The 16386-nt window shown below is 40.9% G+C and overlaps 1 protein-coding gene across 2 annotated transcripts; it reads left to right on the top strand.

Annotated features, from left to right (window-relative positions):
* The first annotated feature begins 4439 nt into the window (after positions 1-4439).
* On the top strand, positions 4440-16132 carry cacnb3b (calcium channel, voltage-dependent, beta 3b). 2 transcript variants are annotated; one of them, XM_044039249.1, is made up of 14 exons: positions 4440-4486; positions 7267-7386; positions 7485-7607; positions 7721-7842; positions 8055-8107; positions 8429-8448; positions 8576-8656; positions 11587-11645; positions 11872-11972; positions 12124-12275; positions 12960-13055; positions 13160-13330; positions 13426-13473; positions 13558-16132. In XM_044039249.1, exons 1-13 carry the CDS (start codon positions 4448-4450, stop codon positions 13453-13455), a joined length of 1167 nt encoding a protein of 388 aa, XP_043895184.1. In that variant the 5' UTR covers positions 4440-4447; the 3' UTR covers positions 13456-13473; positions 13558-16132. The 2 variants fall into 2 exon arrangements, with proteins under 2 accessions (XP_043895184.1, XP_043895185.1); XM_044039250.1 differs by lacking the exon at positions 4440-4486 and adding an exon at positions 7075-7129.
* The last annotated feature ends 254 nt before the right edge of the window (positions 16133-16386 follow it).

The following is a 16386-nucleotide window of genomic DNA, read 5'->3' as shown; positions in this document are numbered from 1 at the left end:
AGATGCTCAGTCCCATTGGACAGGCAAGGTAGAGATGAAGGAAGAGAGAAAGGAGAGAGGGTGGGGAGGATGATATGCAGAGCGGAGAGAGAGCCTCACTGACGTAGCAAACGTTTGTGTACTGAGAGTGGTGGAGAATTAGAAAAGGAGGGGGTTCAGAGAAAGACAGAGGGACAGGCTGCTTACAAGCTTCTCAGTGTTAACCGAGAGAGAGTGAGAGAGCACACCATGACTGACTAGCAGAGAGAACGAGCGAGAGAGACGGGGAGAGTGCTCTCCTACCTCCAACTGAGTGAGTATGCTGCTACATCTTCTGCGTCTTATCTCCTCCCTGCAAACTGTGTGGACACCCAATAACAGATTGTTTTATTTACTGCCTGATCATTCACTCTACAGAAGCAGGGAGATCCTTGAGCTCTGCTTGTGTCATTTTGACTGAAAGTTTGAGGAATTGAGATGATTTATGGGGCTGCCAAAGTGAATTTGATTTTGAACAAAATTTGATGTTTGTCCAAACTTCTCACTGTCAGGAGTGACATTTCCGTGGAAAGTACTGAGTTGTGCAAACCAGAAAATGTTATTTAGTGCAGTTGTGTGGCAGAGTTGCAGTGGTGGGAAGCTGTGGGTTCACTCACAGACATTCATGCTTTCTCTGCTGGTGGGGGGAAGGAATGCATTTGTGACTGCAAGGCTTCCTGTATGGGGTCAATTAAATACTGCATGAGACAGAGCACTAAAAGCCTGTCCCGTGAGGAGCGAAGTGCATGAGTGTGTGTGTGTGTATTGGTGCATCAATGTGCAATGCCTTGATTAAATTCTATGAACCAGTAATGTTGAGATTCCAGTTCCAACCTTGAAATCCTGTTAAAAAGCCGACCTTTTTTATATTATATTGTACTTATAAAAGTTGAGAAAGTCTAATTAAGTACATGCTCTATTTTCTTAGGACATATTCCCTTTGTCTCATCTAGAAAATATCTTTTTTCTACTATTTTATGTGTGCCCTGCATAGGGACTGAATGTTTACGATTCAAACAGAATAAAATATACAGCTTTTCGATATACAGCAGTAATGTGTGAATATATAGGACGGCATTACATATTAATAAATTTGACATTCTCTCAGTTTGCTCTGCCCACTGTCAAGACAAACTAATTAAGCCCAACTCAAACCCAGAGCCTGAATCAGGTCAGCCTCTAACAACCAAATCTGATTTAATGAAGGATGCTGCAGCGCTGTGCCATTCCATGCCCCACTGTACTCTTAGGTACACGGCTTTATGTGGGTTAACCCCAGCCTCTCTGCACTTTGAAGCAGTTTGGTGAAGTCAGGTTGAGGAATCCCTCGGGAGATGGAAGCTGAAACCATCTACAGCATTGCCTGCCAGTCCAAAGCAAGACTGGGGATGAAAGATAGAGTTTACTGACTTGACTGCTCCTCTTCCTCCTCTACTGTATGTCAGCTTTGATGTTGACACTTTGATATTCATGTCATTATCTTGTCCTCATTGCAACAGTAGCGTTCCTCTGTGTTTGGCTGATACGATATGTCCCCTATTCTTATGCTGCTGTGACTGTGATAAAGCAGTTGTCGTGTGTCTTGAAATGACTTGGAGGTGCTTATTTATAGGCTGCAGGATCTGCTAAGGGCTCATTACACACAGAAGAAGAAAACGAAGGTAACATTAGAGCAGAAGGAGGTTGGAGCTGCTCAAGACAGGATGGAGTATCAATCTGGGTGGCTCTCCTATTGATCCACTCTGCCCTGCTCTGGTTGCACTGTCAGGAGACCTTCTCTCTGAATGATCCACCTCTGCCTGTAATTCTACCTCAGCTCCCTCTACACACAGATGTGTCTCTTCCCAAGTCAAAAGGTTGAAAACACTGGCAGATGACTGCAACATTGCTTTAGTAAAAGCCGTCTTTTTGAGAGCTACTTGGTTGGTGCAGAGCTCCTCGGTTGCTTACAGTATAGAAAGAGTGTGGCCGCTTTGTGGTGCTCAGCAAAAACCTTAAATGGATCAAATATAGAAATATCAAACCTTAATACTTTTTTTTGTGCCATGACCAAAATGTCAGTATATAAGCAAGGGTCATAAACTGCCATGCAGCCTTTTGAGATGGCACCTGGCAAAATGTATTTATTGTATTGCTAGTCAGACATGTATTAGATTAAATTATTTAAGACAAAATACTTGTGCTAAAATTAGATTTGACAGTTGAGATCACTGTCTTTATTTAATAATTAAAAATAAATATTTAGTAAAAAAAGATGGAGGGACTTACTTACAGGCATATGTGTGTCATCTCATTGTTGACAGTTGACATATTACGTTGAGTTTTATTATCTGTGTAGATTTGCATTCATCCAAGTCATTGTTATCCAGAACGAAGTGAATCTGAACTTCAAGTCCAGTTGCTATCGACTCAATTTGTTTTTGGATATCAAGTTTTCACAAATGTCTTTGGGAGACATATTTTCACTTATGTCCACACCCACCTTGCTCACTTTGTCTTTTATGTGATTATGAAGGTCTGTGTGAACTTAGAACAAGTGCTAAAAACATTATTAAGAACTCCTGAATCATCAGGAGGACTGAACATTGTTTTGTTACGTTGGAAAAAAGCGATGAATCCAGCAGATTCTGTAAACATGCTGCAGACTGACACAGAAACAAGCCTCGGCAGTGTCTGTTCTTCTTCTCCCTATGAACAATTAGTTCATATTTAGAAGTGGCATCAGTGAATAAAGCTAAGCCACACTCAGATCTGCTCTGCTCTGCTCCTTCTGGACGTTATTCATCCAAACTCTGTGAACTTTGACAATCATCTACTTTCATCTCTCCACTGTCAACCTGAGCATGAGAGGAGAAGAGAGGAGAGGGGAGGAGAGGAGAGGAGGGGAGAAGAGAGGAGAGGAGAGGAGAGGAGGAGAGACAAGCTATATTTAGACTGACCAAACAGTAGACCAAGTAACAACAAAATTCAAGCTTCTATTGTTAATATCTGCTCCTATTGTTCAAACACACACTTACTCCACCCTCTTTCTTTTCTGTCTGATTCCTCCTCTCTCCAACCTCCCACTTGTCTTTCTCATTCCAACCGTCTCGCACTTCACTTCATTAATGTGCAGAATTGCAGCCACGGATCAAATATTGATAGAAAATCACTTTTTCATGATTTTGCTCAGAGTTCATGTTCTCTCTTATTTTCAAGCAATCATTTAGATTGTTTATAATTGACTCTCCTCTTTCTGTTTCTTCTGTTTTAACCCTGTGTTACTCAATCACTGTTTCATTCACTCACAATGACAATAGTGATCCCATCTTCTCTGTGCCAGAGGCTAGACATTTTCTAGCTACATTAATGTGTGTGTGTGTGTGTGTGTCTTCTTCCGTCTCGTTTTAAAAAGCCACACAGAAAAATAGCCCTGAGACATTTTTTTGCTAAAAGCCTTGGCAGAGTGCACTTAATTCTTTAACAGGCAAAGTTGAATGAGGGTGAGGGAGCCAGTACAATAGTGACAAAAAGTATGGAGTCCTCAGTGCCTGAGGTGATACAGAGAGAGCATGACTTGCCACGAACAATGAGGCTGACGGTCTCCAACAGCATAGAGACGCTCTCTCCCAGCTTATTAAGACGTCTGATGAACTCTGCCTGCTGACTCACAGCTGCATTTCTGTTCTGTTGGCTCATGCATCACCTTCCTGTCAGAAGGATGGTGCAGGGCAGACAAGCAGGCGGGCACAGCCCTGTCCTCCTCTAATTCCTCTCCATCGCTCCATTCATGTCCTCGTGCCTGTTTGTCTCCCTATCTTCTGCTAACTGTATAGACTGTGTTGACAGTGTCACACCCAAAAACATTGATTGGCAGATTCAACTGTGTCTTAGCCTTTTTCTTGTTTGGTTATTACTGTATTATTAACACTTAACGTGGCTTACGTAACACTCCGGTCTATGCTGAGTCGTATTTATAGAAGTTCTGTCTGTGCCCAGTTGAAAATGATACCCTGCTGTTTGAGAGTAAACACAGGACAAACCTGTCTGTGTGGAACTGCTTGATCTCAGGATTCCTCAAAGTTGGAATTTATATAAGAGGAAAAGAAGAAAGGGTTTTTGATGCTGGGAAAGGAGAGGAGAGGAAAGGAGAGGAGAAAACCAGATGACAGCTCCATGAACACTGGCATGCAGCTAAAGAAACCCACTGGACTATACCAGTATGTGGGTGTGTACACACTGATGCTGCAGTCAGGGCATCAATTTTGAATAGGAAATGGATGTTGGAGCAACCCAGCAACGTCAGCTGTGAAGCACTTAAGCTGAGCGTGCCTCTCCCTCTTAACCACAGGCAGAGAGGAGGAGGAGGAGGGTTCTGCCTTTTCTGTGCAATGGTGGGGGGTTGGGGGTTGGGGGGTGGGGGATGGGGGGGTACACTGGCAGCACAATCATGTCTGACTCGAGCGCTACAGGACTCATCGGTAACAAGGTACGCTGTTGATGCTCCCCTTTTTTGTTGAATCACTCTGAATGCAAACTCATCCTGTTCTTCCACGAGCCGCTTATCTGTCTGAGACATCTTCCCTCTGCTTTTATCCTTCCTCATCCCCTCTCACTCTTGTCTCAGCCTAGAGTCTTGTCTCGTTCACTCACTTTGCCAGCATCTCTTCACTTTTTCTCTCTTCCCTCCCTCCTTTTCTACATCTGGCTTTGAACATAATACTGTAAGTGTACACCTATTGTTTCTTTGTACTTCGCTGCTCTGCACTGAACTTGAGGCCCATCTGTTGAGCAACAGTGATTTGGATTCTACTGCTATGATCTCATAGTCTTTTTTGATGAAGTCACTCACACCTTTAAACATTCTAGCTGAGCCCGCACTAGAGGCTCTGTATGTATAGTCATGAAGTCATGACGTTACTTTGGCTGTTAATTCAAAATGCTATACACCATTGGTCTCAACATCAAATGACATGGGGCTCACTGAGTGTCTAGTTTGGTCAGTGGGGGGTCAAGTTAAAACGTGACCTAAGTTAGACCTAAAGTCTAACCTATTGAGAAAAAGATCTCAAAATAGTCTCTGGGATGTGCTACGATGCATCCTGGGGGTCCTCTGGGTTTTCGGGTCTTTCAACATCAGACCCCCCAACGAGGTGCCCCATCTGGTTTTGATCAAGTCCCAGATTGCATCCCAGCAGCACCAATCCATGGGCTCGCCCCCTCTCTGCGGCTTCAGTGATGGAATGCATGGCTCCCCTCTTGACATGATAATATTTATGATGATATTTCTCAACATTTCAAAATGAAAGTGTTTGTTTTGATATGGAACAATAAATAGTTCACAATATTTATTTTTGATGCAAAATTAATCTATAAAAAAACAACAACACAAAAATCACTTGTTGAAAACTTGATATTATTCTTGCGGACCGCAAGTTTGAGACCTCTGCTATAGACCAATAAAAAGCAAATACCATAAATAACCTATTTACACGTTCTGTTGGCTGTCATATTGGACACTATAATATAGTAAAGAGGACAAAAATATTAATTCATTCATAGTGTCACTCACTGTTGTTTCATTGATAGAGGAAAGGTGTTTGTGATATGCATCTTTCTTTCTGCTGCAGAGACATAATCTCAGGCTCGAATAGGACTTGCAGTATAATCAGCATTTTTTCTTATGTTCATTAGTATGATGTTATATCTGTACTTTTACACAAGTAAGTAAGTAAGACAACTGCATTGCACAGTAAAAAACACACACACACAATGGGCAGACACAGTAATGCTGAGTCTTGCATGAATGCTTCCACTATTGGTCCCACTGTTGTGTGGTGAACAGCAGGGTTTTTAGTGTTGAAGCCCTGCAGTGGGCAGAGGGAATTAGTCTGAAAGATACATTAAGAACACTGTGGTGAAAAATATTGAGTCTGCCGATATCTCTTGGTTTCTCCTATAGTTTATGGATAAATGTGGATTTTTGACTGTTATATATTCTATTAGATTATTGGTTGTGACAATTAAAATGTCGGAAATAGTTTACGTTAAAGCTTACTTTTATTTTTACTCGTTTCTGTTGACTTGTCCATCGGTAAACATTTTGTTATTTGTTGAAGCAGTTGAAGAGCTGTACCTAATGAAATGGCGTGTGTTATCATCTGTCTGACCGTTGAGTTTCACTCTGACACCGCTGATTTCTGATTCCTGATTCTCTGCATCTGCATTCAAGCTTTCTGAAAAAGGTGCATGACTTCAGATTCTGCTCCACCTGTGGCTTTGATTTTAAATTAAATCGACACATTCCGCACTGGATTCAGCTCAAACAGCTTTTTGGAGGGCTGGGAAAATAGTTGGCAAAAGGAGGAGATGAGGGCAGGAAAAAAGTAAATTGAGGATGATGTTGTTAAAGAGCTATATTTGGCTTCCTTATGTGGGTGCTCCTGTCTGGTATGTGAGGAGTCTTCCAGCTCTGCACTCAGTTGGGACTGAAGCCACAAGGGAGAAAATAGGCTGCTGATGGAGTGAGAGGAAAAGGATTTTGTGAGGTTTGTGAGAGTCATAGTGTTAAAAGTGCTGCTCATGTATGAATGTAAATATGAATGTAAATGTTAGTTTTACCAAAGTGTCAGCAAGTTGCAACAAGTGTTCAATCACTAATATAAAAAACAATTCACAAACTTCGAGACACATAATTAAAATGAGTTTGTCTAGTGGCAGAATGTAAACCACAGGTCCATGTCAGCTGTGTATATATATATCTATATCTATATCTAGCTATATATATATATATATATATATATATATATATATATATATATAGCTAGATATAGATATATATTGCTATATAGAGAGAGATATATATCTCTATATAGATGTATATAGAGTATATTGTCAGAGTTGCAGTGCAGTTTGCTTTTCCTGAAGACTTTGGGTCAACATCTGTGGTTGGTTGAGTGAACAAACACACAACAATACTGGGCTGGTTGGTGGTGTTGTTGCAGTAATCAGGCACATGCTCCCCTGAGAAAGCCTGCTTTGGAAAGCTGCAGTAACTTGCAGACTAGATCACATGGCTTCAGGAAAGGGCAGCAAGGTAGACATGAAAGAAATGGAGGACATAGAGGGAAATGTAGGTAATTTGTCTGGAGCTGCATCTGTTTAACTCAACAGTCAGCCTGCACTATATCACATGTTGAAAAACTGCTATGTTGTGTTATAGATAAGGTACAATAGTGTATTTAACTGCCTTCTCCTACTCTCTTCCAGGGTTCAGCCGATTCCTACACTAGTCGACCCTCTGATTCCGACCTGTCCCTGGAGGAGGACCAGGAGGCGTCTCGGCGAGAAGCCGAGCGCCAGGCTCAGTTGCAGCTGGAGAGAGCCAAGGTGAGAGCCTAATAGCTCAAAGGTCAAAGCTTGCTCTTAAAGTCGACTTCAGGTCCTGATGACCATAGCATGTTTTAATTTGTTTTGCCTCTCGACAGTCTAAACCAGTAGCATTTGCAGTGAAGACCAATGTGAGTTACTGTGGAGCCCTTGATGAAGATTGTCCAGTCCAAGGCGCTGCAATTAACTTTGAAACCAAAGACTTTCTGCACATAAAAGAGGTGAGAAGTTACAGCCAACACATACAAACATGATCGCGATCATCATGAAGAGTTCTCCATGTCATGCTTGTATGACCTCACAGTTGAATAAGCTGTGTTTTGCTTTCATGCAGAAATACAACAATGATTGGTGGATTGGTCGGCTGGTGAAGGAAGGAGCTGACATCACTTTTATCCCAAGTCCTGTCAAACTGGAAGCCATGAGGATAAAACAAGAGCAGAAAGCGGCAGCAAGGTCAGAGATCACTCAGCTCTCACTGCTGTGTGACTGTCCAAAACTTTGAACCACACTTTTGTCTGGCACAAACAAAACTTTTTATTTGTTTATTTTTTGACCTAACAAGTCATGTGTTGCTCTGTTTTCCTTCAAATCCTGCTATATAATAATTTAATTGCCTCCTGAGGGGCTTCACATGAAATAAACCCTTGCATTATGTTGCTCCACAGGAAAGGAGGGAACGCTTCATCAGGAGGCTGGAGGTCCACCCCACCATCTGCAGGTAAGTGGGACTGGAGGAATCCTGCTGCTTCATGTGTTTGTTCTGCTTCTATGATGACTGCATCCTCTCACAGGGTCACTTTTATATGCAGCAACTACTCATGGGCTAAACTTTTCACTTTGCTTTTTAAATCAAACACTACTTAAACTACTTAATTGATCATGTGACAATTGCAGGGAAAAGGTGACTTTGTTTCCAGTGTAAATTTATGTTTCCAAGCAAAATGTGTATGTTATCTTTTTAATGCAATTTTGTGGAGCTTCTTATAGATTATTAGCCTTCCTCCAGCTTACCTAATGTTCATTCTGTTTATTCTGTAAGCCAAACAGAAGCAGAAGCAGGTATGTTTGTCATTCCGTTACAAATTGTTCTGTGCATATTTAACAGGATAGTGTGCCATGCACAATGACTTGAACAAGTTGCCATTCTTTTAAATGTTTGGTCTGTATTTTCTGTGCTTGTGGCCAGACTGAACATGTTCCTCCTTATGATGTGGTTCCCTCAATGCGGCCAGTGGTGCTGGTTGGTCCTTCTCTGAAAGGATATGAGGTGAGCAAACAATCAGTACCGCTCGTCATTTAGCGTGGGTTGGTTCTGCTTTCGGATTCAAATGATTCCCTGGATGTGTTCAGATGTGTATCTGCTGACTTGTTTTAACCAACTGCTTTTGGTTAAAACAGCTCTGGTTTTTTTGAAAGTTTGTTTCCATGAACCTGCCTGGGAGCATCAACTCTCTCACTCTATAATAAAAATGCAATAATTTGGTTTTCTTAATGTCATGTAAACACGTTAGTCTGACCAAAATTCAGCCAGTCTTTATCGGACTGACATACCTGGATAGTGCGATTCATAGTCAGATTACTCCTGCATTTATACACTTAGTCGGACTGGAGTTGGACTTGGCGTTCGGTGCATGCACCAAAATTTTCTCCCCGATCTTTGACCTGGAAGAAGGAGACGACATATAAACTACTTCGGTAGCGTCTTTCTTCAGGCATCACAGCAACCACAAGAGCCATGCTCGATCTAATTGGTATCACGATTAACGCGTACAGCAGGCACGAAACATACAGAACCACAGCATGGTCCTTCTCACTGTATTGTTGTTGACGTAAAGGTCAACAGGACACAATATTCAATACGCACTAGCTTATAGAAAGAGATCAGTCAGACTCTTTTCTCCTCTGCATGTACACTCAAACTTGTTGTCCGATCTCAATCAGTAACTTTGAATGAGTTGTCTTTTGACTTTGGTGTTTGAAATCCTTCATTCAAATTTTCCTAAGTGACACAAACCTACCAATGAGGTATTGTAGCAGAAGATTAGCTGCCATGTCTCCAAGACCTAAAATAGCAGATGTTCTCAGTGTGACTTTGGTGCAGGAGAGTGACCAATGAACAAACAATACATTTCCAGCTTGAAAAGGCTGCATCACAATGAGATGTTTTAGATGTAGATTTTTTAAGGTGGGAAGTGGCTTAAATCTGTTCTTCCTTATGTCCCTGCTGGCTACCGTGTTTTCACTCAGCGAGTGTCTGCTGGTTCCATGTGCCTAACCCTACGGGCGTGCACATGGCAGTCGGCTGTATGTCAGATGGCTGCTTAATTAAGACACTAAATTAAGATACTGAACATAACAAATAATGTAAGTGTTAAAACCGTTGCTACGTTTTGGTGGCTGTAGCTCATTCACTTATTCCATGGTTGGTTGTTTCAGTCCCAGTCTCCTCCACTCTGTTGAAGTACGAGCCTTAGATGTGTTATAGAGTATGAGTTTATATTTAGCAGTCGGTTTTTATGCCTTTCTGGAATTGCCTCCATTGGTTCCAGTTTAATCAGGATTGGCTTTTCTCTTATGGACTTGTCTGGTTTGATGTAAAGGGAATCGCTCTTGCCTCCCATTATCCCATTAGCAGTGATACCAAACACCACAGTCATATCCTGATGAAATTATAGCACACACAACAGGAATCTTAGATCCATTTTGAGTGATACAAAACTCACATGTACAGCATCATATCGTCTCCTATACTGAACTGTAAGTGACCTATACGATGAGGTGTATGTAAACATGATGCACTTCAACGTGATTAGTCTCGGAAAACGAAATGTATCTGCAGATGAACATGTTCAAATGTGATCGGTCTAATTGAACAGAAGCAAGCCGTTTCTATGTGGGCATGTGCTTTCATTTGTTAACCCCAACCTTTTCTGGCCTAAACACGACTCTAATTATACTTAAGATTACAATATGAAGATTACGCTTGAGCATTTATGGTTATGGTTAATGTCTAGGTTAGGCTGTTCAAATGAATAGAAGTCAGTGTAGAGTGTGTGTGTGTTTGAGAGCGAGAGAGAGTGAAATATTCATGTATTGCTCTGCTGATGTGCTTTAGGGATGTTCCTGCGGTGAACACCAGCCTGCCTCCCTCGCTCGCTCTCTTCCCTCTCTCATTCTCTTTCCTTCTGCTTTGTTTTCTACATATTATTTGCAGTTGCTCACTACTGTTTACCACCTCTGACTTTGCTTCATGTACACTGGTTTCCTACATCCTCACAGTGTATATAGTACATACATACATACATACATACAACATCAGCATCGCACACGATCTGTCTCCACGGTGTCTTTCATCAGGAAGGCCATTGTAAAAATTAAATATTCACTTTAATTCATTATTAATTAATGAACTGCTGTATTGTGCTAAGTGTGCATATTCTTTTCATATGACAATGATTTGTTCTGTCCGGCATTAGAAAGTCCAGACAGGCAGTATTTTCTACTACAATTCTCAAACAATTTATAAACATTTATGAGAATGTGAAGAAGTGTTGTAATGTATTTGTTTACAGCTATAACTGCAGGACATCCATAATGAGAGGCTGGTTACACATGAGAAAAATATGAAGCAGTTGGGAATGATGTACAATTTGTCTTCAGGAGAGGTGTATATTAAAGACAATAAAAGATTTTTACATTTGGTTACAATAACGTATCCTCCACATGAGGGTCACAGGGGGTGCTGTGCCAATCTCAGCTGACATAGGTGTGGCACACCCTGGACAGGTCACCAGGGTGTCTATCACAGGGACACATCTAGAGACAAACAACCATCCACTCTCACTCTCACACCTATGGTCAATTTAGAGTGTCCAATTGACCTAATCCTCATATTGCATGTTTTTTGACTGTGGGAGGCCCCACACACACACACACGGGGCGAACATGCAAACTCCATGCAGAAAGACCCTTGTTCCGACCGGGTCGCGGCCCTGGGTCTTCTTCAACCACTATACCAATCGTGTGGCCCACTTTGTGTTTGAATCCATACATTACCATACAATCTTATTTAGTTTCTTAGGTGTCTAATACCATGCTATTGAAATGCAATACAGTTTTTTTCCCAGTTTTATAATGTCGAGTTGTGTCTGTGCATAGTCTCTCCTGACCTCCTTCTTGCTGTCTCCCTGTCTATAGGTAACAGACATGATGCAGAAAGCCTTGTTTGACTTCCTGAAGCACAGATTTGATGGCAGGTGGGTAAATCTGTCTGTGGCGGTTCTCCACATTTGCAGCTCAGTGTACAGTTACACTGTGGCTGAGCTACAGAGCTGCTCGTGGGATCCTGCCTATCACATTTTCATGGTCGATAGGACACATCATGATGATGATTTATTTTTAGCTGCGAGAGAGTACAAGTTCATCTCTTCCTTTGAAATGGAGCAGTTGTGGATATGATGTGATAAGACGCTTCATCTTTAGGATCTCTATTACACGGGTGACTGCTGATCTGTCACTGGCGAAAAGATCAGTGCTCAACAAGAAGGCCATAATGGAAAGATCTAACACACGCTCCAGTATTGGTAGGTGACAAGGCTTTGAGTTTGTTTTGGCTAAATAAAGATTAATACCTGTTAAGAAGAGATACCTTCTCTTTCTTCCATGTGAAACTTTGCTAAATTAACTGATGCTGCTCTGTTAACGTGTCACACTCTTTCTCTGGTTTCTTTACAGCTGAGGTCCAGAGTGAGATAGAGAGGATCTTTGAGCTGGCCAAGTCTCTTCAGCTGGTAGTCCTGGACGCAGACACCATCAATCACCCAACACAGCTCCTCAAAACGTCCCTGGCTCCCATCATTGTCTACGTCAAAGTGTCCTCGCCAAAAGTAGAGCACAAACCATTTTGAATGATTTAATGTTCATTTAACAACTTCTTAAAAAAAAATATATATATATATATATATATATATATGTACATATTATGATGGTATATTATGATAATGGAATTATATAATCTGTACATCCTTAATTGCCAAATTAAAATCTCTAAATCTCTCAGAGTCAAAGATCAGGTGCTTGTGCTCATATGTTGGATATTATGCTATAGATCAGGGGTCTCAACCTCAAATGACCTTGGGAACAATGAGTGTCCAGTCTGGTCATGCCCCCCCCAAAGTTCTCCCACTTTATTCATGATGATATTTCACAAAGTAAAAGTGTTTGTTATGATACAGTTGACAATAAAAAAAATACATTTATCATGCAAAAATGGAAAAAAAAAGAAATAACATATGGAGATCTTTAATAAAAACATGAAACAAGTCAGATGTACAGTATAATTAACCTAATGTATGATTATAATTAATTACAAAATATTGCTCACTGTTTATGACAATAGCAGCTGCATTAAGGGGGGCCACGAGTTTGAGACCTCTGCTATAGATATAGTATAGCGTGATATGTTAAACAAGGAGGAAAATGATAATCAGCTTTGCCTTTGATGACCTCCTGTAATAGAGTATTTTTCACTCTTGAAATCACTTGAACTGCTTGACCTTCTCGTCTCACAGGTTCTTCAGAGGCTGATCAAATCTCGAGGGAAGTCACAAAGCAAACACCTCAACGTTCAGATGATGGCTGGGGACAAACTAGCTCAGTGCCCACCTGTATGTCTCACCAGGAACTCTTGCAAACATCTACTAATGGACACTGACTGTCAGAGTTTTAATTTCCTATCTCTCGTGTTCCTTTCCACGACTCAACTCAACAGGAAATGTTTGACGTTATCCTGGATGAAAATCAGCTGGATGATGCATGTGAACACCTGGCAGAGTACCTAGAAATTTACTGGCGTGCTACACATCTCCCTTGTTCTGCCCCCGTCAACCCCTTACTGGACCAAAGTGTGATCACCCCACCGTCAGCTAACTCCAGCCAACAGGTAAGACGAACTAATATTCAACTTGTTTTCCTTTTATATTTGGGCTGCATTCTGCTTTACATTTCTGCTTCCTGTTTCCATTTTTCTATCCCTAGTTTTCTGAGACACAAGAATTGATAGAATGATCACTACCCCTGTCAAAGGTGAGAACTTTTTTTTACTTGTTCTTTGTTTTAGTTTTTTGTCATGTGTTCATAAATGTGCCTCCTACTCTTCTGCAAGAGCAGTCTGTGCTGTCAGCTGGGGTCAAGACTAGGAAGTCATAGCGCACAGGGACCAGGGTGCCACCAGGGGGCAGCAGCAACAGCAGCAGCAGCCCTCAACTCGTCAAAGTCAGCCACCACATACTCAGGCCCCACCGAGGGGCAAAGAAGTCCCTTGAGAGAAGAAAAGGAGGAAGATTTGACCATCACCGTTACAGAGAGATGAGCCTCCACCTCACTGCTGCCCCCTCGACAGGAGCACCCTGCTCCCACTGCCATGCAACAACTCAGGGCCGCTTTCTACAGCTGCATGTATATTGGTTACAAAAAATACACAGTAAAGCAGTGCGGACACTGCACATCGCCGTCCCTCACCCTCACCTCTCACAGTGACATTGCAAACTTGCAGCCATTTTCCTGCTCTCACACTGGAAGTCACGTCGTCCACCTGACAAAGCCGAACTAGAGCTAAAGCCAGAGCTGAGCTGATTCCACTCTCACTGTAGATGCAACTGAGGAGTCAGAGTATGAGCATACATTTCTGTAGCAAAGCAAATCTATCAGCACAACAACAATGAAAAGTTTACCAATTTAGGGATACCAGGGTTTTCCTCTCTGACCAAAGAAAGCAGAGAGTAACAGAAATCGAATTCTGTTTGTCTTCCGCGTCTACAGATTACTGTAAGCTATCATTCCAGTGAAACCAAAGGTTTCCTCAAAGGCACAGTTGTTTCTATCAGAGTGTTTTTACGTGAACCTCCAAGAGAAACACCCTTTCATTATCATTCATTTATTGATTTCCAGTCTACATTTTATTAATTCATATATTTATTTAGCTGATGACCCTGATATAAGTCCATGCATGACAAGCACACAGTAGTAGGGTTGCATGTCATCAGTCTATGTGCGCCTCCTCTCACAGTGATGTGAATGTATGACTGGTGGCCTGTTGGCTTTGGAAGAATTATTTACAATAAATAATGAAAAGTAAATAATGGATTGTCAGAGGTAAATCATACGGTATTTTTTTTTTAATCCAAAGAGACTTAAGATACTTAATTCTGGCTAATTATGATCCATTCAGAAACATTATTTTAGAAGACATACTGATATTCAGATAAAAGCACACATGCATTGGAACACCTCTGTTATTTCCTTATTCCATAATCTGATACTTAGTCAGTTCCAAAGAGATTACTGTTGGTCAGTAAGCTTCTCTAGATGTTGTGGGCACATGAAATCTTCAGGTCTCTGAGCACATCAACAGAGTGTGATGGTCACTTCCTAATAGGGCTAATTCATTATTTAATTGTCTATTGGCATAAACAAACAAACAAAAAAATTCAGCATGAATACTCAAGGCTTATAAGTAGATGGAGAGCGACATCTGCTGGTGTGTTTATGTTTGTTCGCAGTCTTGTATCTGCTCAACAAACGTCAGGACACATAATTATTAAATATGCATTCACTCAAATTAAGCATAATGTACAATTTCCAGTCATAGCACTGTTTGAATACCTTGGCTGCAAATGTGAAAAGCTTCATCCAAACTTTGCAAAGACACCAGTCGTAACTATTTAAGAATCCATTTCATGTCTCAGTATAGTAACTGCATCTCAAACAAATACTTGTGCATCTACTTTCATCATGTAAAGCTAAAGAACTCCGCTAACAAACGTACGACCTGTGTAAATATTCAAATGTTTGTGCATGACATAATGTATTCCTGTTTCATCAGAAGGCCTTTTAGGAGAATCGTCACATGAGCCACTGTCAGAGTAAATCAACGATGAGCTACATAACCAATCCCGATGTATGCATTATCACAGCTTAACTGTACATAGTGTAAAATTCATATGCAGATATTATTATTATTGTTATTATTATGAAATTGCACAGAAATGCTGACAGGAAGTAGAAGGTTTTTAGTCACCGTACACAAGTCTATATTCAGCGCCTCAGAAAGCATGCATTTATATGTTCTATGATCTATGATAGTATTTAGGACCACAGTAAAGATTGCTTCCACTGACACTCACATTCATTTCTGAATGACCAGGTTTGAGCTACAAAACGTGAGAGCTCAGTAAAAAATAAAAAATAAACTAATATTAGCTCCTTTTTAAGCTACATTTTTTGTTGCAGGAACTTTTTACTCACAGAGAATTATTCTTTGAAAGTCCAAAGCACAATTTCCTTTTATATATACAGTTATCACTTCCTATTGCTTTTCACTTGCCTAAATTCTGTATGCAATACAAAGTCTAGCATTGTCAAGACACTCGCTGAGACTATCAAGATATCTCCTCAGCTATGATGGGGGTATAATTGCACTACTGTCATTTATATGTCTGCTTTATGATGCAATAAATGCACTTAAATGTTATGCTGTACCCACTTCCAATACTGAACAAGCTGTCAGGTCGAACGATGATGATGTCAACACATCCCGCGGTTTCTGACATAAGATAAACCATGTCCAACAGTGTCTGAAAATGATGATGATGATGATGATGATGTGTACAGGGTGCATCTTTTGTCAATGGTACATTTGAAAGAAAAGGTGAATTAAAAAAACAACAACATTTAAGTAACTTAACTGTGTGTGTGTGTTGTTTTGATTTATTTTTTCAGTACTTCATAATGCATCCAACAGAGGGCAGGAGTGGGATGCCTTACATAAACCCCAGCAACGTCATACAGGTTATTGATGTCTGTCTTGTTGTTTTTAAAGAGAGCTTTCGATAAAATATCTGCCATCCCAGGTGGCACTCTGAACTTCAGGAAATCATAATTAACAGTCCTTATAATGTACTACACAAGGCCAAAAATCTATAAATCACTGCTGCTACT

The sequence above is a fragment of the Solea senegalensis genome, linkage group LG11 (genome assembly GCF_019176455.1).
Source record: "Solea senegalensis isolate Sse05_10M linkage group LG11, IFAPA_SoseM_1, whole genome shotgun sequence".
Taxonomy (NCBI): domain Eukaryota; kingdom Metazoa; phylum Chordata; class Actinopteri; order Pleuronectiformes; family Soleidae; genus Solea; species Solea senegalensis.
This window is presented reverse-complemented; position numbering and strand designations above follow the sequence as displayed.